The 25,338-nt window shown below is 42.8% G+C and overlaps 1 protein-coding gene across 1 annotated transcript in view; it reads right to left on the bottom strand.

The window, feature by feature from the left end:
• Positions 1-25,338, bottom strand: part of LOC100765484 (aldehyde oxidase 1) — a 62,019-nt gene that overhangs the window by 3,852 nt on the left and 32,829 nt on the right. The window contains 12 exon segments of the mRNA NM_001291944.1: positions 393-507; positions 1,415-1,467; positions 3,650-3,724; positions 4,333-4,461; positions 6,241-6,336; positions 11,386-11,613; positions 15,900-16,091; positions 16,883-16,969; positions 19,591-19,678; positions 21,509-21,642; positions 22,993-23,117; positions 24,581-24,677. Of these exon segments, the coding sequence (NP_001278873.1) occupies positions 393-507; positions 1,415-1,467; positions 3,650-3,724; positions 4,333-4,461; positions 6,241-6,336; positions 11,386-11,613; positions 15,900-16,091; positions 16,883-16,969; positions 19,591-19,678; positions 21,509-21,642; positions 22,993-23,117; positions 24,581-24,677 (1,419 nt within the window).

Here is a 25,338-nt window from a genome sequence, read left to right on the forward strand (position 1 = left end):
CCCTTGGTCCTTGTTAACAAGCTGTGGACACCTATGGTATCCTTCAAGAACATCACACTAAGACATTCTCATAAGAGGTCAGGATGGCTAGTTGAGACAACAGTCTACATGGGAGCCCTAATCAGGCTGTTTTGAAGTGGATTCTTTCCTATTTGCAGTTAAAAGTGTAAACAGAAAACACTTAAGAGGAAGGATTATTGTTTTCCACAGAAGACATTATACCACTAAGGCAAGTAATGAGTTTTGTTTTTATCTAGTAATACAGAGAGATCCCCCTTAGGGCAAATGCATGATGCAGCTCCCACACACCCAACTGCCTTTCAGTAGGAAACATGTGTGGAGTTGAAGCATCTCACAAATAGAGTCAGAAGACATTTTCAGGTGGGACTGACCTTGTGGTCCCCAGTCAGGCAATCTATTTCAACCTCTGAGCAGGCAGCTCCATACACAAAATACGCAAAGGGCTGGCCTTCCCCTTTCTCCCAGTTCATGTCAGACTCATAACCCCTGAAAGAAACAAAATTATTGAGAAGCACTATAAGTGATAAAGTTCTACAACCAGTCTAAATGGAGCTGGGCCACTCAGAAGAGGATATGTATGTACAGGCACTTGCCAGACCATAACACATGCCCAACACATGTGGCCAATGAACACCTCTTCTATAGTCATCTGATTGGGGGTTCAACCTGCATCTTAAGCAAACACTGTTTCACAGGGCTTGTCTGCCTGCTTTTTCTCCCTCTGGCTCCATGATTCAGAACTGTGTGTAAGGAATCAGGCCCAGTGGCTCCCAATAGCTGGCACTACCACCAGGCTCTATGCTTGCTCCATCCACACACTTCTGTAAGAAGTCCCCATGAATGTCAAAGATGTCTAGGCCAGCAGCCTGCTAAGTTCTATCCCATGTCTCCTCTGTTTCCCCAGCCTGGAGGCGACCTTGAAAAACTCTTCCAGTGTGTATTCCTGATAGCCAGTAGGAGTCCCAGGCAGGTGAGAACATGAGCTAAGACCCTGTCCGGTCTTGGCATTTACTCCCCATGAAAACATTCAACCAACGGTTTCCTAGACACTGTAGTTCTCAGGGCTCCACAGTTAGTTAGGTCTCCTTTTTGCCAGTACAGGAGGTGCCTATCTTATTTTTTGTTTATCTTTCACCCCTACTCTTGTTTCTTAACTTTAGGAATAAATTCCATTTTCAGCCAAAAGCTCAATCAAGTGCACTTGTGTGAACCATTTTCTCCAAAACAGGTCTTCTGGATACCTGGATTAATGAGCAGATACATGTTCATTCCAACAGCAGGCTAACTGAAGGTAGTGAGTCAGGCTGGGGGCCAAAATTGCAAATAGAACTGAAATTCTTCCTTAGGCTCATACTGGTCTTGTCCATGACATAGGATCAAGGGATTATTTTACCTGAAATAGCCAACAGCCGAGAGACTGATGCTCTGGTCAAAAGCAGTCTGCGCCTGTGAGGGACCAGCAGAACATGATGTAAGAAGGACTCTCAAAAGATGCTCAGGGCTTAGTTTCATCTGTACCACGTGATAAGCATAGCAGTAGCAAGGAAGGCCCACAATGAACCTTCTGCTGTCACGGTCTCCATCTACACAAACATTCATGGCTCACTGTGTATATAGCAGCATTTGCTCCATGCATGTGGTTATAATAAATGTCCGCCCTGGCATGTTATGCTCATAAACTGAAATATAATCTCCATCTACATCCTCCTTATGAAGATATCTATTCAGTCATCTGGCAAGACTTAGGCTATTAACATGGTCAATATTTGGACACAATGGTTCGATGTTTAATTTTATATTGTGTATCCATAACAGTTTCAGTTGAGAGAACTGATTTTGTAAATTGTGCCACTTCCATCCAATGGTCTCCTGTTTCTGCAAGTACATATGATTGATTGCTAAACACAAAACAAAGGTTAGGTCAAAAGTCTCAAGAGAGGTGGGGAAAGGTGCAGCATTATGGAAGAAGGCTGGCTCAACGGCAGCAGCTTGCAATGGAGGGCAAAGGAGGCATGGTCCTGAATTGCATCTGGAAGCAACTTTCTCCAGAAAGCCATTTTAACCTCTCTTGGCTCGGGCAACACCAGGAGGGGAAAAACAACTATGCCCAGAACAGATTTAGAAGTTTCGTGTTCTATAATGATAATAGTAATAGTAATAAAAATATTATAATTATTGTTGTTGTTGTTGTTGTTGTTTGAGGCAGGGTTTCTCTGAGTAGCCCTAGCTGTTCTGGAACTTACTTTGTAGACCAGGCTGTCCTATAACTCAGAGATCAGCCTGCCTCTGCCTCCCAAATGCTGGGGTTAAGGCGTGTACACCACCATCCAGCCCATTCCATACTTACTAATTACATAATGAGCCTTTATGAAATAGCAGGAGCCTTTTGGTTATGTGCAGGTGACTAAATTGAGCCTCCAGCATTCTAAGCACACATCCTCATGCTGAGCACCCTCAGCCCTGGGGTCTTCCCAAGCAGAACTCTACACACTTCTTAGCCAAACCTGTGCTTTGACATTGCAGAACTAATAATCCAGAGCAGTTGGCATGACAGCTATGCCGGGGGAGGGGTATGAAGTTATTCTCCTTGTCATCTAACAGCTAACAATCTGCCATTTGGAAGTTAGGTAGTTGACTACAGAATGTGTGCCTTCTCCTCCAGCTATACTGCCAGGGTATCAGGAAGCAGGTGAATGTTTTCAGTCTACAGGTGTCTATGGCTTTTATAGAACATATCCCTGTGCTTGGATGTATGTTTGTTTTTATTTATTTGTTTTTATTTATTCCTGTGTGTATGGGTATTTTCCCTGCCGGTGTGACTGTGTGTAAATTGTCTACAGTGGATGGAACAGGGCATCAGATCCCTTGAAAATGGAGTTACAGACAGTTGTGAACTGCCATGTGGATGCTAAGAATTGAACCCACCTCCTTTGGAAGAGCAACAAATCCTCTTAACCTCTGAGGCATCTCCCTAGCCTTTGGTTTCCCATCTCTAAATGAGTGACTATCTGAGCTTCACAGAATGTTGTCAGCATTGTTTCTCTACTGTAGTAAGAGCAAATCCAAAGGAGAAGAACACACAGCTGTCATCCAGAAAGCACCGGCCAGGTGTTGATGGCACACTCCCTTAACCCCAGCACTCGGGAGGCAGAGGCAGGCGGCAGATCTCTGTGAGTTCCAGGCCAGCCTGGTCTACAGAGAGAGTGCCAGGATAGACTCCAAAGCTACACAGAGAAAACATGTCTTGAAAAACAAAATAAAGAAAGGAAGGAAGGCAAGAAAGAAAGAAAGTAAGAAAGAAAGAAAGGAAGGAAGGAAGGAAGGAAGGAAGGAAGGAAGGAAGGAAGGAAGGAAGGAAGGAAGAAAACACTTAGGTTCCATAGGCTGAAACGTCCACTAACTGTAGCTTAGGGCAGGAGTTGTTGCTTGGACACCATCTTTCTCTGTATTAGAAACATCTCCGGGTACACTACTTCTCCCACTCCATGTGGATCTCCTTGTGCCATGTGGAGAGGGGCTTCTAGTTGTCATTATGCAATGACAGTGCCTTGAATAAATATAATTCACACTTATTTCTCTCCCCTCTCAGTAGTTTTTATGATAAAACTTAGAGAACCAGGAGTCTCACCCAATCTTTCCAAGTTCCACGAGGATTCTTGTTGATGATGGGTTCAAGGCGTTTTAGAAGAGTCTGGCAGGCATCCTGTAGGTGATTTTAGGTAAAAATTCTAATCATTTCATGAAAACATCAATGTCAAAACAACATGGTATGCCATCCCACAGAGTTACCTCCAAGGTCCATAGGAACAAAGAAACATAGGGTATCAATGCAGTAGAAGATGACATGAAAGGCTTCATGCAGGGTTGTTGTATGTGTGAGCCTGTCAGACATGCACCTGTCTAAGCCAATTGTCTTACACACCACACTTTAAAAGACCTAAAAGAAGGACCACTGCACACCACCAACCATTGGCTGGAGAACATTAACTTTCTGGGCACATTTGTTCAGGTTTCAAGAAGCCAGCTTGAGCATGAAAGGCAATGAAACTGTGATGGAGAGGCTCTGGTAAAAGGTAAGAGTCTGACTAAACACAGAAAGGGGGAAGTCACTGGGTGTGTGGGGTGGAATTAGAAGGACCTGCTGCCCTGTGAAGCAGCAGGCACAGAACTGCTGGGTGCTGTGTCATCTGCTGGGTCTGCGTGCCTGCCCTGCCAAGCCTGAGGAGAATTGAGAGATGAACGATGCTTCTGATCTCCAGCTATGAATTTGACCCGAAAGGTTAATGGATGATGCAACCTTAGAGGCTTTACCTTTATTGCAAACCCATTGACATCTGCCACCACAGACCCTCCAGAGGGATTTGTGTTGGGGACAGTTTCTGTGCTTGTCCCACGCAGGTGGATACTGGACATCGGCATCTTTAATTCACGGCTGACAACCTAGAATTTTGAACATAAGTTTTTTTTCATATACTTTGGTTAGTTGAACATCTGTGAGCATGCCTGGCTGGCACAGTACATGTGTGTAGCCCTGCTGTGCATGGCAAGGATGAAGAAGCTGAACCATAAACTCCTTCAGGTACAAAAACCTCTCTCTTCTAAAATTCTGGTAGCTAGTGTGGACTCCAAGTTTTAAACACTGTTGTTTCCATTGATTTTTCTCATTGAAATAACATCAGGAAAAGGCTCCATGATAATGCAGGAAGAAAAGTTTTATCCACATCTCTGTATTAATAAAACCAACACTGTTGAGGACTCTCAACACCACAGTTGCAAAATTCTAGCACAAATGACACTATTTTATCAGGAGCTGTCTGATTTCTATGCACATCTCTGGCCACACTGCAGGAAAAGAATGCCTCTCATGGCCTTAGGAACACATGCATCACAGAGGAGGGGATGATGCTGGGGCTGAGGGCCAGCATGGGGCTTAGAGGTTGCTTTGGTCTATACTTTTAGTGCTGGAGAAAATCATGTTAGATGATTCATCTCTCTCTGGCTAGCAGTATGCTTGACAGAGTTTGTCCAAGCTTGTCCAAGGACACAGGCATCCTGAGCCTTCCATAACAGGAGGTTCTCAGAAAGCATCCAGACAGAGTCACATGCTTCCACATAAAGTCTTTGGAGCAAGCAAAACACTAAAATCTCACATAAAACTAGAACTAGAGAACTCTCAGGTGTTAGCAGCATGAAAACAAAAACAAATAAACAAACAAACTAAAAATCCTACACATCTCCAGTCATTATAATTTAAAAAAATCAAAATTATATGACTTGAGCTGCTTTCATTTACCTGGCAAATTATCTAATTATTTCAACAATTCATCAAATTTAGTGTTAGTTAAGGACACAGAGCAACGGATACTTTATGGAAAACAATTAATAATGTGTGTCTATAAGTCCAAATACTTATATCCCATGATCCAGTAACTCCTCCATTGCAGAAACAGTTTAAGAAAATACTAGGTATATTTTAGGAATATTCATTGAATAGTTCAATAGCTGGGACAGAGTTAATTACAAATGAATCCTCCTGCAGCCATTAAAATCATGACTGTTAAGAATGTCTTTTATGTTCTTTTTCTTTTCTTGTTCTTTTTTTTTTTTTTTTTTTGAGACAAGATGAATCTATGTGGCCAAGTTTGGCCTGAGTTTGATCCTCCTGCCTTAGCCTCCAGGTGCTGGAATTATAGACCAGTTCACCACACCTGGCAATTGTTAAGAATTTGCAATGGCACAAAACAGTGCTCATTCTTGTAAGGTTAGTTGAAAAAACCTGACAGTGAACAAAATTATACCAGAAACACCTTAGCAATTTACAGTAAGAAAATCAGACCAACAGAATTGCTAATATACACTGGGTCGAGATAGCAAGTCCGATTTATGTTATTGATTATTCAGTACCCTTAATTTAAAAAGGGCAAGAAACATTACAATCCATCAGAATTTGGACATCTTTTCACCTCCCAGCAAAAACTCAGAAGAGGACAACTCAGTTGTCAATGCATCCAAATGAAAGCAGAAAGTAAACACACAGCAGTAAAACAAACCCATCTTTGGCACATGCTTTTCTGGGGCTCTGTAATGAAACTGACTTATTTACCACTTTCTGCTAATAGCTTAATGCTTAGGCAGTGAAATTTACAGTGTCCTTTTATTTTGGGACAGGGAAAAATCCGTGCGTACATACTCCACAGAATCCAGGGTTTGTATTCTTACCTGAATCATTTTAGTATGGACTCCCTGACCTATCTCGATCCCACCATGAGTGACCAGTGCAGAGCCATCGAGATAAATGTGAACCAGGGCAGCTGCCTGAGGAGGGGTTGAAAAGAGGCCGATTAGAAGAGGGCTGACTACTGTCAGCACATACCACTGAAACTAAAACACTTTCCACCACTCCTCCAAGACTCTCTCTCTCTCTCTCTCTCTCTCTCTCTCTCTCTCTCTCTTTCTGTCTGCTGTCTCTCTGTGTCTTTCTCTGTCTCTCTGTCTCTGTCTTTTGCCTCTCTCTCTTTATATACACATATACAAATACACACACACACAACACACACACACACACACACACACACACACACACACACACACACACACACACACAAATACATCCCAACCAAAGCCAGGCCAATGCCAGGAAAAGCGCTTCATGGTGATAATGCTCAAATGCAAATAAGGTGCACAGAGACACATTCATTCATTGTTTGGCTGCAAAATGACCTAGGATCACACTACACCAGTTGTTCTCAAACTTCCTAATGCTGCAACCCTTTAATATAGTTCTTCTGTTACAGTGACCCCAAAATTATAAAATTATCCCCTTGCTACTTCACAGCTGTAATTTGGCTGCTGTTACAAATGGTAATGTAAATATCTAATATGTGACCGTCATAGGGGTTGCATCTCACAGGTTGAGAAACACTGACCTAAACCATCATGGCACAGGTCTGCAGATGTCTGGAGTCATCACCTGACTGTGCAGGTCCTCTGAAGGATGCAGAAGCAAGTGAGCTACTCACAGAATTAAAGCCTACTCAGAAGCTTCTAAACTCAGTGAAAGCATGTTACCACTGTTGAGCATGGGGCTTCTTCCCAGTCTTGTGGGATAGAACTGTCCACTGTGGATGTAAATTCGCTGTGCTACCTGCAATTGTTTATCTAGATTGTCAAGTCAAAGGGAACTAAAATCACTCGTAAGAGAAATTTCTGGGCATTCTAAGAAAGGAGTCAGGAGTTTGGGTTGCTTGAAGTGAGTGAATTCACATTAGGGTGAATTTCCACATGGTGGGTTCCTTAAATATATTAAAAGCATAAAATGAGCCAAGACTCATTATTGATTGCTAGTTGTTTCCTGGATGTGGATGCTGTGTGACCATCTGTCTCAAGTTACTGTCCACTGTGGTGGACTGTGCCCTCAAATTGTGAGCCACAACAAACACTTCCTTCTCTCCAGTGTGCCTGGCTTAATGGGGATTTGTAAAGATAATATCTATAGAATATTCTGGTAACAAGGTAATTTCTACTCCATAAATCTAAAATGTTACCAAGACTCTATTATTGGATTAAGGTCTCTTTATTTCAGAGGACAGCCGGGTGAAATACAGGCCAGAGCTAGGTTAAGAACCCAGCCAGCGCGGCCAGAACAAAAAAGGGGGCCCGCGTCCCCACGTGCAGCCCCTTAAGAAGCTCCCTTACGTCATCCCGGCTTTCCTTCACCACGCCCTTATGGGCGAGTCCCCGGGTCCACCTGGTACCTGCCCCAGGACTATTGGGCGGGGCAAGGGTGACTCCCTACACTCTATTATTCAGATCATTTCCTTTTTGCATTTAAAATTATTTTAATAACTTTTTTCTGATTACAAAAGTAATACATACTCCATATAAGACACTTAGAAAATACAGGGGTCCTCAGTGTTCATCATCTGGAGACAGCCACTGCTAATATGATATATACCCCTTTCTTTGCGCATGTACCCCCAAATATAGAAATTCACATTTTAGCAAAATGTTATGCTTTGAAAATAAGAGATAATTGAATTTCTCTTTTTACAATATCTGCTGTGACTATTTCCTAAGTCAAAGTAGTCCGTATGCAGCAGAGGCCATAGTTAAAGTATGTGCTTAGTCCTGGGTTCAATTCCCCCACTGGGGGCGTGTGTGTGTGTGAAGACTCCCATCAGCAATTCAATGACAAGGTATTCTTAAGCTTTAATTTGGAGCATCCTGGCTGCTTTTAATACTATTAAATCTGTTATGCTCACCTTCACACTTGCATCTTTAGCATAGAGTCCTAGCAAGCAGAATGCTAGGTGTGGTACTCTTACGGCTGCCTTCTTTATGGTCAGGTTAAACTGTTTATACCCCCAACAAGGACTCCTCTGTTTCCTTATCTTAAAGATAGCTTAAAAATTTGTAGTCACTTTCATCTTTACTCATCTTTACCTTTGCTTGGGTATTTTCAGCAGCTTATAAAACCAAGGTACTCACTTGATCCTCCCTGTGATCCCTGGTTAAGACCTTGGATATTCCTATTTTTCCTGGGCAGAGTGGTACCCTGAGGACAGCCTTGCTAGACTACATCAAACGCTGACGCTCTGGAGACAGCGGAAAGCACACTATGATTGCCCTGTTCTTCAGTGTGTGCCGGGGGATAGGGGAGAATCTTCAGATCACTTCTAAGCAGCCCTGGTCACAAGTCAAAGTTCAAGAATTCCACATCAATCCAGATAAACCTACACAGAGGAGTGCTTTCCTAAATCAATTCTTTGTACACTAGGAGGATTTTACATCCACTTGTAGCCTGAGGACCACACCCAGAGAACTGCTCCTTTATCAACATCCAAAGCTGTGTGTTATTCTGGTGAACAAGCTGAAATCCCCACTGTTCAAAGGAAGATACTTATGACAGAGAAGACAATGTCCACCTTCCTGGTAAACAGCTGTAAACTAGTGATGATTTGACAAAATAAGGATGATTTGACAAAATAGTGATAGTTTGTCTGAGGGCAAACAAACTCAGTGCCCAAACAGACCATTTTATAATATCAGGTCTTAGTAGTATACATAAGGGCCCTGCAGAGATGGAAGAGATTGTGTTTACATGACTCCTGGAGACACCATTTCATGTTCCTGGCATGTCTTCCCAAATGACACATAAGCAGTGGTATCCTCTTCTGAGAGCCCAGAGCTGGATGCCTGCACTGTGCTTCCAGATGGAACGGTCACTCTGGGCTTTGTTCTATTTCATTTCACAGTACTCGGGTAAGGATGGATCCAGAGCCATCCCTTCATATTGGACACAATGTTCAGATGTACTAGCACTCAACATACTTCATATATGAATTTGCAAGAGCACTGTGATTTGATCCATTTCATGAGTTTATAGGTTATGTATTTTGTCTTGTTGGCTCTGGTGAATGAGTTTGGGATACATACATGAACCTAGTATGTGTGACTAAGCTCCAACAGCAAGGGATTTCATGTGCTCTCCATTGCATGACCCTGCTGGTGAGAGCATTCTCCTTGTGGGCACAGGGCAGCATTTGTATCAGAGGCTGCAGAGTAGTTAGTTCCTTGTGATGTGGCGAACTATTAGGCTATTAAAAGAGTCAAATTAGGTTACATTAAGTGACACACCACATGGCTCACTGTTAGCATCACAAAAGATAATTCCACAAAGCTCCAGTCACAAAACCAACACAACTAGAGTGCTGAGCCAGAGGGTTCAACAATGCATGGAGAGAATTTTGTCCACTTGGTGAGAAATTAGTGCAAATCTTAAGAGTTCCCAAATACTGCAGCCATGTTTCAGTATTCCTCTGAAACATGAAAGAATCTTTAGGTGAGGTGCATTTGAAGCCCTGAGCAGCTGGGTGAGAGCAGCTTCTGCTAGGGAAGGCAGTGTGAGGCGGTGAAGACAGGGATCTGGAGTTAGGCATGCTCAGGTCATATCTGGCTCTCTCTCTCACCATCTGGATGACCTCTAACTATGGGAACATGTATGGAGAGTTACTCCCCTTCCCTTCAACCTGTGTGTGTACAGATTTGCATTTTCAGCAAAGAATCTCTACACATAAACCTGAATGTTGCTCTGCCCAGGGACAGAGGGGGGCGGGATATCCTGGATATACATATCTTTAAATGCCACCAATTATTAAACAATATCTTAAGAAACAGATTGCCAGCCCCCTGTGTCTCCTGCCAGCAGACAGAAGACAGACAGGATCACCATCAAGATGAGATCAGGCCCGGTTTAGACAAACCCACCAGTGCAGGCCTTCCATGGAAGGGGTGGGGTGGGGGTGGGCTCCAGTCTCATCCCTAGTTCCCTCCTCTAGTTGCTCTCTTCAGAACACAGCCTTTCAGGACGTGCCTACCAGCAAGTGTTTGGTGTGTGACAGATCCCCACCCTTCACAGCCCTCAGTACAGCTTAAAGCACAGGGTGCCCAAGGAGGGCTCTTCACAGCTCTAAGGATGAAGCTGCAGCACTGGCCTTGCCTCCTCTCTCCTCAGGTCAGCTGACTCCCACCTCACTTCCATCAAAGGGTGCTGTGAGTAGGCACTCCCCAGAGCTGCCTGCACACCAGTGTCAGACTTGGCCTAGATTTTACATTCCGGGAGCAGGGGAGGTGTTTGAAATCCCAGATTTCAGTGTTCTCATACTGAAAATGAGAACATAATTTTTGTAGGTTTGCCAGAGGGTAGAGTGTGACTAAATCAAAAGATTTATTTTATTTTTATTTGTGTGTGTGTAAGATACACACACATAGGCACATCAAACACACACACACACACACACACACACACACACACAGTGGAGTTTAGTAGCTAAGCAAAGACTTATTTAGTCAGATAAGGAACCATAGCAACAGTTCTCAGTCTTCCCTCTTAACAGTTATGAGGAGAACCAACTCCTAAAATTGCATTTAAAACGTCAAATAATTTACTTTTCCGTGTTTAATTAACCCTTACTTAGTGAGGGAAAAGGGCTCCCAGGGTCCCACAATCTCCCATTTCTATTTTTTGTCCTAAAACACCAAGTCACAGTGTCTGGAAGAGAAGTCTCCACTGGACACATGAACACCCAGGACCTTGAGCAGTTATCTCAGCTGCTTAGCACCAGCCAGCAGAAAATCAGGGTCCCCCAAGATTTTCCACCAAGAATGTTCCTCCCCAAGGTGGGGCCATAAGCAGTCAAGTTCTCCTGTCCCAGATTAATACAGACTTTGCTAATCAGAACCTGGGTGGGGTTTAACAGTTGGACAGTGCCGACATATGACTAATCAATGTGAGGGACATTTCCCAGCACCTTTGTTTGCCAAGCCCCTGCCAGGTGACATTTAAACTGTGTTTCAAGAACTGACCTGTCCCATGGCTACTGATCCAATACCCACAGGAAACTTCAGGGGGATCATGGCCAGCCCCTTCTTCTTCCAGGAATTCTCTGCATTGAATTTCCCTACAGCTGTTTTCCTCATTGAGTAGGAAGACTTGGCCATGCATTCTCTCCAGCACTCAGTGAGGGCCTTGGCATTGATCTCCTGCTTGTAGGGGGTTTTATGGATGTGCGTGTACATATTGATGGTCCGAACCTATGAAAGGAAAGGAGATTAAACAGTGAGGGAAGCTCAGAAGAGATGGTCTTGTCCACCCACTGTCTTCTTCATCCATTTCTGCCCATCCTATAGGCCGACATATGTTCTGCCTAGTTGTTTCTACGGTCCTTCTCAAGGCATGACATCATCCTCATCCTCCACTAAGAACCTCATAACTATGCTAGACTCTCTTTTTTGTATGCTTTTCTTGTGCACGTTTATAGGATGGAGTCCTTGACCTGTATTCCCTTGTATCTCAGTATGTTCCAGGTACATTCGTGACTCTCAGTTCTTGTATGTTTGGGCATCTGTTGAAAAGTGCCTGGGCCATGCAACCTGGGTTATTTAGATGCTGTAGTGAAACAGGACCACTTATTCCCAAAGCCAGCCAATAGGGATATTTGTTTAAATATAACTGACAGCTAGGAGGAAGGACAAATGAGATTACTTTGTGAATTCTTGAAGAGTTTCTGCCACACCCCATCCCATTGAATTCCTTCCACTTCCCAAACTCCCTGGCCTACACAATTTTTTAATGAATGAACAACTGTATATAATTACGGTTGTCTGTGGAGACATGGGTGGGAGGTTATTTTCTGAAGCATGGACAACTGACCAGTGGTTACAACACTAAATAAAGTGACAGCCATGCCGACAGCAACCATTAACAGCCTTTAGTCCCTCAAGGCAGAGTGAAGCCTCATGAGTTCCTTTCCACTATCTATGATGGCTCAGTCATGGGTAGGTCTTATGCAGGGAACCCAAAATGAGCAGGTTCTATCCCCAGAAGTTGACTCCCTGAGTAGACTGTTACTGTCTTTCCAGAACTGGCAACTAAGCCCCTCAGCTGACATCAAAGACACCGGGGCCTTATTTTCCTAGTTGAGAGAACCTCACAGTTCCGGCCAGCACCCTCTACAAGCAGATAGAGGCCATTATAAACACACACGCTCCCCAGCCACCCCTCTACCAATTGCCCTGATCCCTGTAAGTGGGAAAGTGGAACCTAATACAGTATGCCACTTGAGGGAAAGCAGATTAAAGAGACCATTCTGGACAGGCAGGCGTGTCTTTGTGTAATTCCCTCTCCCTCCTGCTACCAACATAACAAGGACAGAGGCTGTGGTCAGAGGGCCAGGACAAGGGGGACAAGGGCCCCTACAAGTTTAAGAGACATAAAGCAGATGGCTCCTGCCTAGGGTCACAGAGTTTACTATTAAGGGGGGAAATGCAGATGAATTGAGTTCTTGGGCTCTCCAAGCCTCCTTGGACACTAGGCAGAGCAGTGTGTTTGCCAGAGGCAGTTCTGTTTAAGGACCATCTGCATAAGGTGTCTAAGAGAGGACAATAAACAGATTGGGAACAGTTGTGGTGTGTGTGTGTGTGTGTGTGTGTGTGTGTGTGTGTGTGTTTCCCAGGTACTCCTTTTCATCCTTTGTCTTCCCTGGCACAATGCAGAGGAGGAGTCTTACCTAAACTCCATGCTAGAACCTTGGTGGAAGAGGCACCAAGAAGGAAATTATTTTTGTTAATTAATGAAGTTGGGGATGAGACTTAAAAGACCCAACTGGTGACAAGTGAATAACTGAAATGACAAACCTTGTTGCAGATGGCCTTGTTGCAGCAGTTGAAAATTGACATTCAAGGTGTCAGTCCATCAGGAAGAAAACTCTCTGATGGGTGAAGCTTGTTAAGCAAGGCTACAAGGCTACAGACTCTGGAATGTCTTTTGCTTCTGTTGTGATTTTACATGTTGCTGTTACAATCTTTTCTTGGTATCAGGCATGGTGTGAGTCAATGTGGAGAGACCTCCACTGCTTATATTTTAGTGTGTTTATCTCGTGAATACATGTGGATTTACTGAGCATTTTTGTCAGTGGATTGTCAAGATTATTCCTCCCTTAACTGTATTGTCTAAGTGATATTAATAATGATAGCTCTGGTTATCAATCAAGGTGAACAATTGAATTAACCCAGGAGCCAGGCTGGCTCTGATTCTCTTAATGCTGAAGAGACCCAGCCACAGATTTTAGTTTGCAACATTAACAGAAGCAAAGCTTTAAAATAACTTTAGTTTAGACCAGATGCCTTGCTACTGGTTTTTAAGATAAACAACCCAAGAAAGAATAATCTAAAGATTACAACGGCATAGAGCTGAGCTGTGTCATTTGTTGGGCCAGGGCTGAAATAACAATGCAGCCTGATTGCTGGACACACTTTACTTGGTAGGTCTGGTTGATAACTAGGATAGTGACTAATTTTCTGCACAGATACCTGACTTCCATTTTCTCATATGGGTATGCATCCTAAAGACTCAAAGCTCAGCTGACTGTTTCACATTTATAGAAGAATTCAGTTCTGGATTTGTGCAGGTGACAGGGAGCAGAGGACAGAAGTGTTGTAACAGAAAGAGCTTTTATTCAGAAACACCCTGGGGAGAGAAGTTCTGGCTGGTCATGGCAACAGAAATAATTTGACTTCATGCCCTGAGTTAGGGATACAAGTTTCTTTTTGTGGCCAAGGGTTACACACAGGGCAGAAAGTTCATTTTGATATTTGAAGTGGTAAGGTGTCACAGTTTCTTGGGAGTATCAACATGAGCTGATGCTAAAAGATTTATGGTAGGTCAGAAGTGTTGACATGAGTCTGAACTAGAGGATTTATGACAGTCTGAGGTCTCTTTATCCTATACCTGGCACTCTCTGTGCACCTATGGGACCCAAAGAGAATCTGGAAATTACTAGCCCTGATTACAGGGTGTTACTTCGAAAGATTTATATAGGATATAAACGTACAATTTTCTCATTTTCTTTTGTTCTTCATTAGATTAGGTTTATGACTACTTTAAAATTCCTTATAAGGTTACCTCTCAAGACAGATAATAAAGTGATTGATTCTTTCTTTACAACCACAATTTGCAGCCTGCCAATGAAAGACTTGCTCCTTCCTTGCTCTGTGACAACTTACTTAGATATATTGCATGTGAGAGAATGGTATGACTCTGTTTCTAATCTTTTACATATAATCATTCATTTGAGAAATGGAATACAACTCCCATGTTGCCCCTGTATTGCCTAAAATATTGTATTGGGGTATATAAGTTGTAAGGAAAAGGACAGAAGAGGAAGAAGAAGCTAAAATGGACTAGAAAGAAAACATCAAGAGTGAGAAAGTCAAAAAGGAAACATCAAGAATAAAATGATAGAGCTAGAATGCAGAAATAGCACAGAAGTATGAAGAATAAAGAAAGGAACCATGAAGACAGTGTATGAGGGCTTTTTTCCTGCCTAATCCCCTCACATAGAAAAGTCTCAGTTCCCACCAATGCTGTGGATTCCTTACAAGCCCTGTGCAGCCTGAAGGCTGGTCCTCCAGGCTGAAGATACCTGTGACAGCCTCAGATGATAAGGAAACACTGAAGGGGGGTTTGTCAGGCCTCAAGGATGGTTACATTGTTGCTATAGTTTGGGTGTGGTTTATCTCCCAAAGCCAGGAACATGTGATGTGAGCTTCTCAGAATAGTGGTGTTAGGATGGTGAACATTTCAGAGGTGAGGCCAGGTGGGAAATGATGTCCTATCTAGAGACTTGGTAGTTCTCATGAGACCCTGGTTACTTCCCACGAGATTGAATTACTAGCAAAGAGTGAGTTTGATTGCTAAACCTTTCTCTAACCTCTTGTTCTGCCATGTGACCCCTCTGGATAAGATCTTGCACTGTCACTTGCTGTGCAATCATCAGAACCAAACTGATACCAGCACCATGGTCTTAGACATCTAAGGTCTGAATGAAACAGACCATATAGATATAGACATAAACATAGAGACATATATATATATATATATATATATGTGTGTGTGTGTGTGTGTGTGTGTGTGTGTGTGTGTGTATGTGTGTGTGTGTGTGTGTCATGCATGCATGCATGCATGTATGTATACATTTAGCTGCCAACATTTTGTTATAGCAATACACAATTATAATACAACCCCAACTATTGGGATATTCTCACTAACAAGGTGAACTAAGGTGGACTTCTCACTACCAGGTGAAAATCCTATTCACACTCTTCAAAATAGTGTTTCTCAGTTTTTATAAGGTGGAGCACTGGCAAGGCAAGACCAATAAACTTGGTTACTGACTGTATTAAATAGTTGACTGGGCAAATCCTGGCAAATATTTAATTTCCAGATCACCTCAATAATTCTTCAACCTGATCCCAATGCTGATCCCAAGTATTGTCATCTCAGATAGCATCTTTTATTCAGAAGACTAGACTAGAGTTACCTGCTCAGGGGACAGCCCACATTTGACTGCAACTTCTGCGATACAGACTTCGATGACCAGCCCTGCCTGAGGAAAGCCAAACCCACGGAAAGCCGTGTTGGACGGAAGGTTGGTTTTGCAGGCCCAGCCCCGGCAGCGAAGGTTGGGAAACTTGTAACCATTGTCCATCTTCAGAAGTGCCACTTCTGTGACCTGGAAAAACACAGAATGGATATGAGAGACTTTGGCCTTCTGGGCATGTCCCACCATGCAGACACCTCACAATGCAACCAGGCTGGAAACAGCTCCCCTCTTCACAGCTCAGCAAAAAAACGCCAAAAGACATGATATTACAGTTAAATATACCTGGCTGTAAAATAATTTTAAAGGCTTTAAATTCTTCCTAATTATTACCTTTAATTTTCACACTTGAAAGCAAATGCATTTTTCCTAGTTCCAACTATTTCCAGAAGAAGCTTAGGATATGTTTATAACTCCTAAACATTGGGCCTATAGAATGAGACAGTGTCAAAATTTTAAAAGGAGTTCTGGTGTCTGTTTCAATGCACATATACTCAACCAGAGGAAATCGTTCCTTCTAGCAAATGTGCATATTTAGCAATGTCTGGAAATAGTTGTAGCTGCTGAGACTTGGAGGTAACATGCCAATGATGTTTACAGGTCAAGGATGCTGGTGACCATCTCATAATGCACGGACAGCCCCATGAAGAGTTACACAATTGAAAATACCCACAGGGCCCAAGTTGGGAAAGCCTAGTCTACTGCACACATCTAGGTGTGGGAAACATAGAGAGGAAACACAGATACACGCTTGGCCAAGGTCTCTGGGCTACACTTGTCGTTTGCTCTGAGAAACTCTATGCTATCCTGCAGTGAGAGTCTCCATACCTTCATTAAGTGTTGAGTAAAGAGTGAATAGTTCCTGAGTGGAATCATTTTATGTAACACTCTTGGAGGAAGAAAACTTCCTTTCATACACTTACCCATAATGACTCATCCAGGGAGCTCCCTCCATTGCTGTAATGCTCCATGTCCAGGGCCAAGATTTTGCCATCATTCATGAATCCAACCTAGGGGCAGGGGAAAACTGACTGTTGATACAGGCTCAAGAGGTCAAGTTTATAGAACATTTGCTTAGTCATAGTTTGGAAAAGCTTCATGGACTCAGATCTGACAGGTGTTTCTTGGATATGGAGCAGGCTTAGTGCTCCTGGAAAACACTGTGTGGGAGTCAGTGCTAATTATCTAGATCTAGAATTGCCTAGGAGACAGGTTTCTGAATATCTGGAGGAGGGATCTTCTTGACTGGGTTAACTGAACTGGGAAGACAACCATAACATTGGGTAGCACCATTCCCTTGGCTCAGTCCTAGACTGCATGAAAGGAGACCAGTCACTGAGCACATTTCTCACAGTTTTATTCTTCCTGACCCTGCTGCAATGTGAGGAGCTGTTTCAAGCTCTTCCTTGCCATGAAGGTGGTACTGTCCAACTATAAATCAAAATTAATACTTATGCCTTTAAGTTTTTTTAGGGTATTTTGTAACAGCCACAGGAAAAGTAAGTAATATGTAAATTTTCTTAATATATTTGAAATGGAAATAAATCAGGTGATATGCAGAAGTATAGGCAGATGATCAACCAAAGCAAGTGCTCAATATTACTACATGGATATTAATCTCATTTCCTATCCTCACACGACTCTCCATCCCTGAACATCACTGCCATGGTGATGGCCTCTATGGTCTACAGTTAGGTGAAGGGCATTTCTGTTTCAATGTCTTCTTCTCATTTCTCCCCCAACACTCACACAAACAAGATCATCATTTTCCTTACAGAATTCTCATTGCTTCCACATTTTTTCTTTTAGAAATCTCTAGGCTGTGTCCTGTGGCCTTATTCATCATGTGGTGCTAAGGTTTTCAACAAATACTGTTTTAGTTTATAGAGTATAAGCTCTGGAGCTCATCTGTTCCATATCCTACAACTGTGTCTTGACTCAAATGCTTCCTGTCTCTTCATCCTGCCTGTTGCAGCCACCTGCTCCATCCTCACGCTCTCAGGCCATCTTGTCCATAGTAATTGCATGAGCCTCTTGTAAGTACTCAAGCCAGTTACAGCATGGAACTTACCAACACTCTACTCAGTCTCAGTGTTCTGTATGAAGTCAAGACTAGAGTTGTTATTCTGAGGCTCTGAACCAGCCCCAGACAGGCATCTGGGCACACAAGACTCCATTTCCTAGCCACCAACACAACTAAGTGGCAAAGTCAGTCTCAAAGATGTCTAGACAGAAGCAAGGTCCACCACTTAGAGGTTTGGCAATGGATGTATCGTCCACATGAGTATGCCATTGTCTATTGTTAAGTGTAGATGCCTCTGTGAAGGACTCAGGGTCTCTGCACAGGGTTCCAATAGAACCCTCTGGGATAATGACAATATTCTGTGTCCACATGTACAATATGGTAGTCAATAACTACAGGTTGTCAGTGTGTACTTGAAATAGTTAGTGCAAAAATAGAACATAACATTAGTTCTGTTGTATTTTGTTAACTTAAATGTGAATTGAAATAGTCATACACACTTTGTGGATACAACATTTGAGAGTACAGTCTAAAGGGATAAGATGCCATTAGAGATTCAAGTCCCTGAATGATTGGAGCAAGTCCTCCCTCCCCAAATCTATGCAGGCTACAAGCCTTTTACCTAAATGAGAAATAACATAATAAAGGTTTAAGATCCAGAGAGATTTTGGTTATGTCTTAAAGTTGTCAGACAATTTTAAAATGTAAAATAGTCTTTTAAAAGGTAAAAGATAATTATTTTCTACGATAGAAACTTTTCTAGGAATTTCTCCATCATGGTTTTTCAAGATATGCTTGATATATTTTAAAAATGAGGAACCATTTGCAAATAATTGCAATTTCATACAGCACTATTGTCCCAGGAATTAGTCTATTTTTTACCTTCTATGTGAGAAAAGAATGGTTATCAGATCTACTTTCATGGATATACACAGTCACACGTTTTCCAATTATTCTCTCTGCAATGCACAATGTTAGCTGGTTCTCTCTCTCTAGCTGACATCTCTGAGCAAAGCAAAAAATCTCATTGAACTGGATGATAATTAAACTGGAGCATAAGAAGTATAAAAACAGACTACTGTTTTGTCCTGGCTGGTTTTTATGTCAATGCAACACCAGCTAGGTACATCCGAGAGGAGGGAACTTCAAATGAGAAAATGTCTCTATAAGATTGGGCTGTAGACAAGGTGTAGGATATTAGTGATTACTAGTGGTTGATGGGAGAGGGGCCCAGCCCATTGTGGGTGATGCCACCCCTGGGCTGATGGTCCTGGGTACTATTAGAAAGCAGGCTGAGAAAACCAGAGGATGCAAACTATCCCTTCGTGGCTTCTGCATCAGCTTCTCCCTCCAGGATCTTGCCCTGCTTTAATGTCTGCCCTAATTGTTTTCAATGATGGGCTGTAATGTGGAAATGTGGGTGAAATGAACCCGTTCCTCCTAAGTTGTTTGATCATGGTGTTTCATGGCAGCAGTAGACACCCTGTCAAAGACACATCTGTTGATGTCCTTTTTCTTCCCCCATCAGAGCAGCCAAATGCTGCCATGTGCATTTATAGCCTGTTCTATTTGCAGCTCAAATCTTCCCGTACTCCTTCTTCTGCTCACTTTATACTTCCCAAGGTAAGGGTGGCGGCCTCCAGTTATTAACATGTCTTCTCCTCTTTCCAGAATGCAGCGGACTGCACGGCCATGTCTGAGACAGAAAATACAGAACAATGAAACAAGCAAGCATGTGAGCTATTATTCTGCAGTGATATTACACCTAGAAGGTAATTTCCTGTGGTGAGGTGTTAACATCCTTCTTGAAAAACAATGAGATAAATAAATGTAAGCGTAACTCAAAAAATATCTGTTTAATTCAAGAGAGAGGGAAGAGAGAGACATTAAGACAAACACACAGGGTGGAGGCAGAGAGGGAGAGAGAGGAGGGCTGGTTGATTGGGGAGATTAAGTAGGTTGCAAATCTGTTCCATAAACATATAGCCCAGACTCTCAATGCTTGGGACAAGTAACCCCACCCACTCAGAATCTGTTTCTGTTGACTTTCCACATATCATAATATTTCATTTATTCATTTGGTTGGTTTGGTTTGGTTTGTTTTTTTTTTTTTTTGTGACAGGGTTTCTCTCTGTAGACTTGACTGTTCTGGAACTCATTCTGGAGACCAGGCTGTGCTTGAACACACATAGCTCCATCTGCCTCTGCTTCCATAGTCCTAGGATTAAAGGTTGGCCACCAGCTCCTATCCCAAGTATAGTAATATTTTTTCAATGGTTTTCACCATATTTTTCAGTAACTGATACTTATTTTGGTTCTTATGGACCTTGATAAAGGAAGACAGACATTTCATAAACTGACATCTTGTTTGTGTGTTTTTTTTCTCATGTGTGCTCTTATATAAATTAACCGAGATTCTTTCTTACTACAAATGCCGGTATTAACATTCTGAGTGAGGTAACCCAGTCACAAAAAGACAAACATGATATGTACTCACTCATATTTGGATTTTAGACATATAGAAAAGGATTACCAGCCTACAATTCACAGTGCCAGAGAAGCTAGAAAACAAGGAGGACCCTAAGAGAGACATTCATGGTCCCCCAGAAAAAGGGAAAGGGACAAGATCTCCTGAGCTGATTGGGAGCATGGGGGAGGGGAGAGGGAATTAGGAGAAAGAGAAGTGGAGAGGAGGAAAGAGAGCAGGAAGATTGAGTCGGGGGAAGAAGAGAGGAGAAGAAGGAAAGAGATACCATAATAGAGGGAGCCATTATAGGTTTAAAGAGAAATCTGGCACTAGGGAAATGTCCAGAGATCTACAAAGGTGACACCAACTAACAATCTAAGCCATAATGGAGAGGCTACCTTAAATGCCCTTCTCCAATAATGATATTGATGACTACCTTATATGCCATCCTAGAGCCTTCATCCTGTAGCTGATGGAAAGACAAGCAGATACCCACAGCTAAACACTGAGCTGAACTCCTGGAATCCAGTTGCAGAGAGGGAGGAGTGATGAACAAAGGGGTCAAGACAAGGCTGGAGAGACCTACAGAAACAGCTGACCTGAACCAGGTGGAGCTCTTGGTCCCCAGGCTGATAGCTGGGAAACCAGCATAGGACTGTTCCAGACCCCCTGAAACAGGATGTCAGTTTGGAGGTCTGGTTAATCTATGGGGTCTCTCGTAGTGGATCAGTATCTATCCCTAGTACACAAATGGACTTTGGGAGCCCACTCCACATAGAAGGATACTCTCTCAGCCTAGACACACAGGGGAGGGTCAAGGCCTCACTCCAAATGATAATACAAAATACAAAGATCCCCCATGGAAGGCCTTTCCCTCCCTGGGGAGCAGAAAGGGGATGGGATAGAGGGTTGGTGAGAGACTGGGAGGAGGGGAGGGAAAGGGAACCGGGATTGACATGCTAAACAAGCTTGTTTCTAATTTAAATTGAAAAAAAATTATATATATAAAAAAATATTTCATTTCACTCTCAGTTTCCTTCACAGATTTGTCCCACTTACTTGCTGGCAGTAAATGCAGTGATGGCTGCCATGACGCTGGTTTTGCCCACCTTTCCTCCAAAGGCCCCACCAACTCGCCTTACATGACACATGACCTTGTTGACTGAGAGCTTCAAGGTAGAGGCAACTACTTCCTGTGGACAATACCAGTTTTCATTAATCTGGCCCATTTTCAGCAAGGCTTAAGACCATCACTGCCATATCCACAAGTAAACAGGAAGCCTGTACCCCACGGTCACAACCATTACAAAACTGGATTCCATACTGTTCAATATGATACACATGCCATGAGGTTCATGTGGTTATGATAAATGACACAGAAGAAAATGTCCAATAACCTTACCATCACCTACAACCATACTTGTGGATATTTGGCTAGAATGGCATTGCCAAAACCACTATTAATATTACCTAGTTATTTCTATAGCAGTGAGATAGTTCTGTGCCTGCCAGAACTACAGCCAGAGTATCCTTCTCACACTAATTCCTCAGGGAGGTTTCCTGAAAAAGTAAGAAGTCATGGTCTCCTCAGCTTCTCTATTTTCTGTTTCTACATTTAACGTCCTTACTGGGTGACTGTGAACACTGACCAATTGGTCATCTCAGGATGTGGGTTCCTGTTTTGGTCATCCTAATATTTATAGATCATTTTGTCTTAACAACTGTTTTGTATTGCTGGGGAACCCAAGATAAATGGCCCATTGTCACACAGGGAATGGAGCAGAAGAGCTGAGGAACGGCAGTGATCTGGTCCCTCTTGGTGTTTCACCATCCCCAGTGTCCCTGTTCACATCCACACACTCCTCCTTCTCTGGTCCTTGGTACCTCCCCACTGTTTCCGGATCCCTTCACTTTGCTCCCTGACTGTTTACCTCAATGCTTAGACCAGTTCAGGCAGGCATCATCTCCTTCTTTGCATTTGGGTTGTCTGGGACATGGACAGAGGAAACCAATGACTTCAGAAGAGATGAGTAGGTGAATGAATGAGTAGTGTTTGTGCTACCGAGCTGCCAGGGATGGACTCTATTACAAAACTTCACTCCACTACAAAGGCAGATTATGGCTTCTGCTTTGTAGGATTTCCTGGGTGATTCTGGCCCTCACCACACTCTCCTTTCTCTTAAATCCTCCATTATGTTCTTTTTGACTTAGCGGGTTTACTGCCTTGCCACTTATTTTCCAATACTGTAAACTAACTGCTTCTTGTCAATTAGGTGCTATCATTTCCCTTTGTTTTTTAGCATCCAAGAGGACATCAAAAGATGCCTGCTGGTTGCATAACTGATTTTAAAGCTATGGATCCACAAAGACCTCTTTCTACTTTAACAAAAACCCTCTTCTAGTTAGGAAAGTATATGGCTGTTATATCCAACTTTATTGTCTGTTAGTACTTAATATGTTGCTTTGCCTGTAATTGTTCTTAGTACATTTTGCTGGCACAAGCCACTTAGCAGTATCCTCCACCCGCAATGACCCTAGGTTACCTGGATGTATCTGGGAAACTGTGTGGACACGTAGACATCAATTTCTCCATCCTCTCCCTTGGGGACAACAAGCATGCTTTGGGTTTCCATATAAAAATGTTCCTGACCGCCTATATGTATTTCACCTGGTACAGGAAAATACTTAGAAGTTACAGGCTGACAGAAAAAAACAGGAAGTCTCTCCCACCCACTCCTATGGTCTCATGACACAGAAACTCCACCAAGTGAGCTATAGACAGAGAAGCCACACAGTGAAGGTGACAAACACAGATAGATATTATAAATAGATATATATTATCTATCTATCTATCCATCTATCTATCTATCTATCTATCTATCTATCTATCTATCTATCTCACACTACAAACTGACAGAAGTTCCTAAATGGGAGAGAGAAAGGCTTAGTAAGTAGGGACTTCAGGATACAAGTAAAGGATCCCATTAGCAGGTGGCTTTTAGAGTAACTGCCATTATGCACCTCATGTGTGCCAGGTTCAATTCTGGAAAAGCCAGAAATCTCAAAACACCTAGAGGCAGTAAAACCTCACTCCCAGTACAAAGGAAAGGTAAGGCTTCTTATTTGTAGGATTTCCTGGGTGATTCTGGCCCTCACCACACTCTCCTTTCTTCTAATTCCTCCACTCATGTTCCTTTTGACTCAGCGGGTTTAGTGCCTTGCCACTTCTTTTCCAATACTGTAACCTAACTACTTCTTGTCAGTTAGGTGCTATCAGCTCCATAGGCCAGGCCTCTCACACTTCCCTTTGTTTCTCTACATCCAAGAGGACATCAAAAGATGTCTGTCTGCTGGTTACATAATTAACTTTGAAGCTGTGGAAAAGCAAACAGCCTCATGAAAGCCAAAGGACCTAAGGAGAGAAGCCTAGGAAGACAGAATCCCTTCAGACAAACACAGGAATCAGAAAAATGTAATGAATAGACTAGAAAACAAGGGGAGTCTCATAAACCATGTGACAAAATAAAGGGGATCAGATCTTTGTGTCAGTGAAATCAAGTATTTGAGAAGTAATGGTGGAATATTTCCCAAACTTTGGAGAAAATATGAACCCATAGATTTAAGAACCTGAGTGACCCCCAAACTGGGTAAATCCAAAGAAATCCTTGGCATGACACAGCACGGTTCAATTTCAAAAAACTAAACACAAAACTATCCTATCCTGAAAGCAGCCAGAGAAAAGTTCAGAGCCTGCTTTGCAAGAAAGAGCACTTCTAACTACACTCTATTATTTCTCCTCAGTATCCATGGCAACCCGAGGAAGTTATACAGAACTTTTGTACTATAGTCAACTCAGAATTCTTTATTTGGTGACAATATCCTACAACAATGAAAAGGAAATCACAGTTACAGAACAGGCTGGGGTTGGACAAGAAGTAGCACCATTTCTGGGTTCCTTACATGTCTTGTGATCCCACCAGAGACACAGGGAAAGGCAGTATGAACAAGGGACCTACATTCTGGGAGGAAAGTCCACTGAGGCTGTGGGATGATTTCTAGAAAGCAAGGGAAGCCCTAAACTTGACATGCCCAAAAAGTTTCCCTGCTGCTCCATTTTAAAGGAAGTTTTACCTTCAAGAATTTGATCAACCTTTTTAAATGCTTCATCAACATTCCCACACTCCAGCTTCCTTTCTGATCCATAGAAGGACTTGTTTTGTATAGCTTCCTGAAAAGAGAGTAGAAACTGAGGCATCCTGGGTTAGAAAGCCCGTCCTTGGGAGTCCCAAGGCCTGTGTAAAATGATCAGGTCTGGGTAACATTTCCCTTGTGGAGGGAATCCAGTCACTCTCCCACTGGCTTTGGGAGGCTAAGCTGAAAGCCAAGCTTCAGAGATTCTCCAAGAAACAAATGCAAATGTGCCCAGGGAGTCCAAGGACACTGAGCCTGCTCACAAAATGCCTAATACCTCCAGGAACCAGAATGTAGCTATTGTTTTCCAGGCAGATGATTCTCTGGGATTAACAATTCACTCTATGTAGCCAAGGCCACTTAGCTGACTCAGAACCAGACAGAGCCATCTATCCATGGTCCTTCCTCCACTGTGTGTGACTGTAGGCCTCTCAGAGCATCATCTGTTGCAGGCACACAAACATCTGACTGTAAATTGAGACATGTAAAAGACATGGATGGCATAAGTGTCATGTAAGTGCCAGCTACAACCACTAATGACTGGAGCCACAAGCTCTGCCTGTTAGACTCAAGCTTCTCCTTCAGGGCCATGAGTATTTCATTCCCACAGGGCTGTGGGGCACCAGGGACCAGCAGCCATGGGTTGATGGTTCACATAAGGCTTCCCTGGGTACCACAATCCCAGTTGCTGATTGTTC

Source organism: Cricetulus griseus, chromosome 2 (assembly GCF_003668045.3).
Source record: "Cricetulus griseus strain 17A/GY chromosome 2, alternate assembly CriGri-PICRH-1.0, whole genome shotgun sequence".
In the NCBI taxonomy this organism is placed as follows: Eukaryota; Metazoa; Chordata; class Mammalia; order Rodentia; family Cricetidae; genus Cricetulus; species Cricetulus griseus.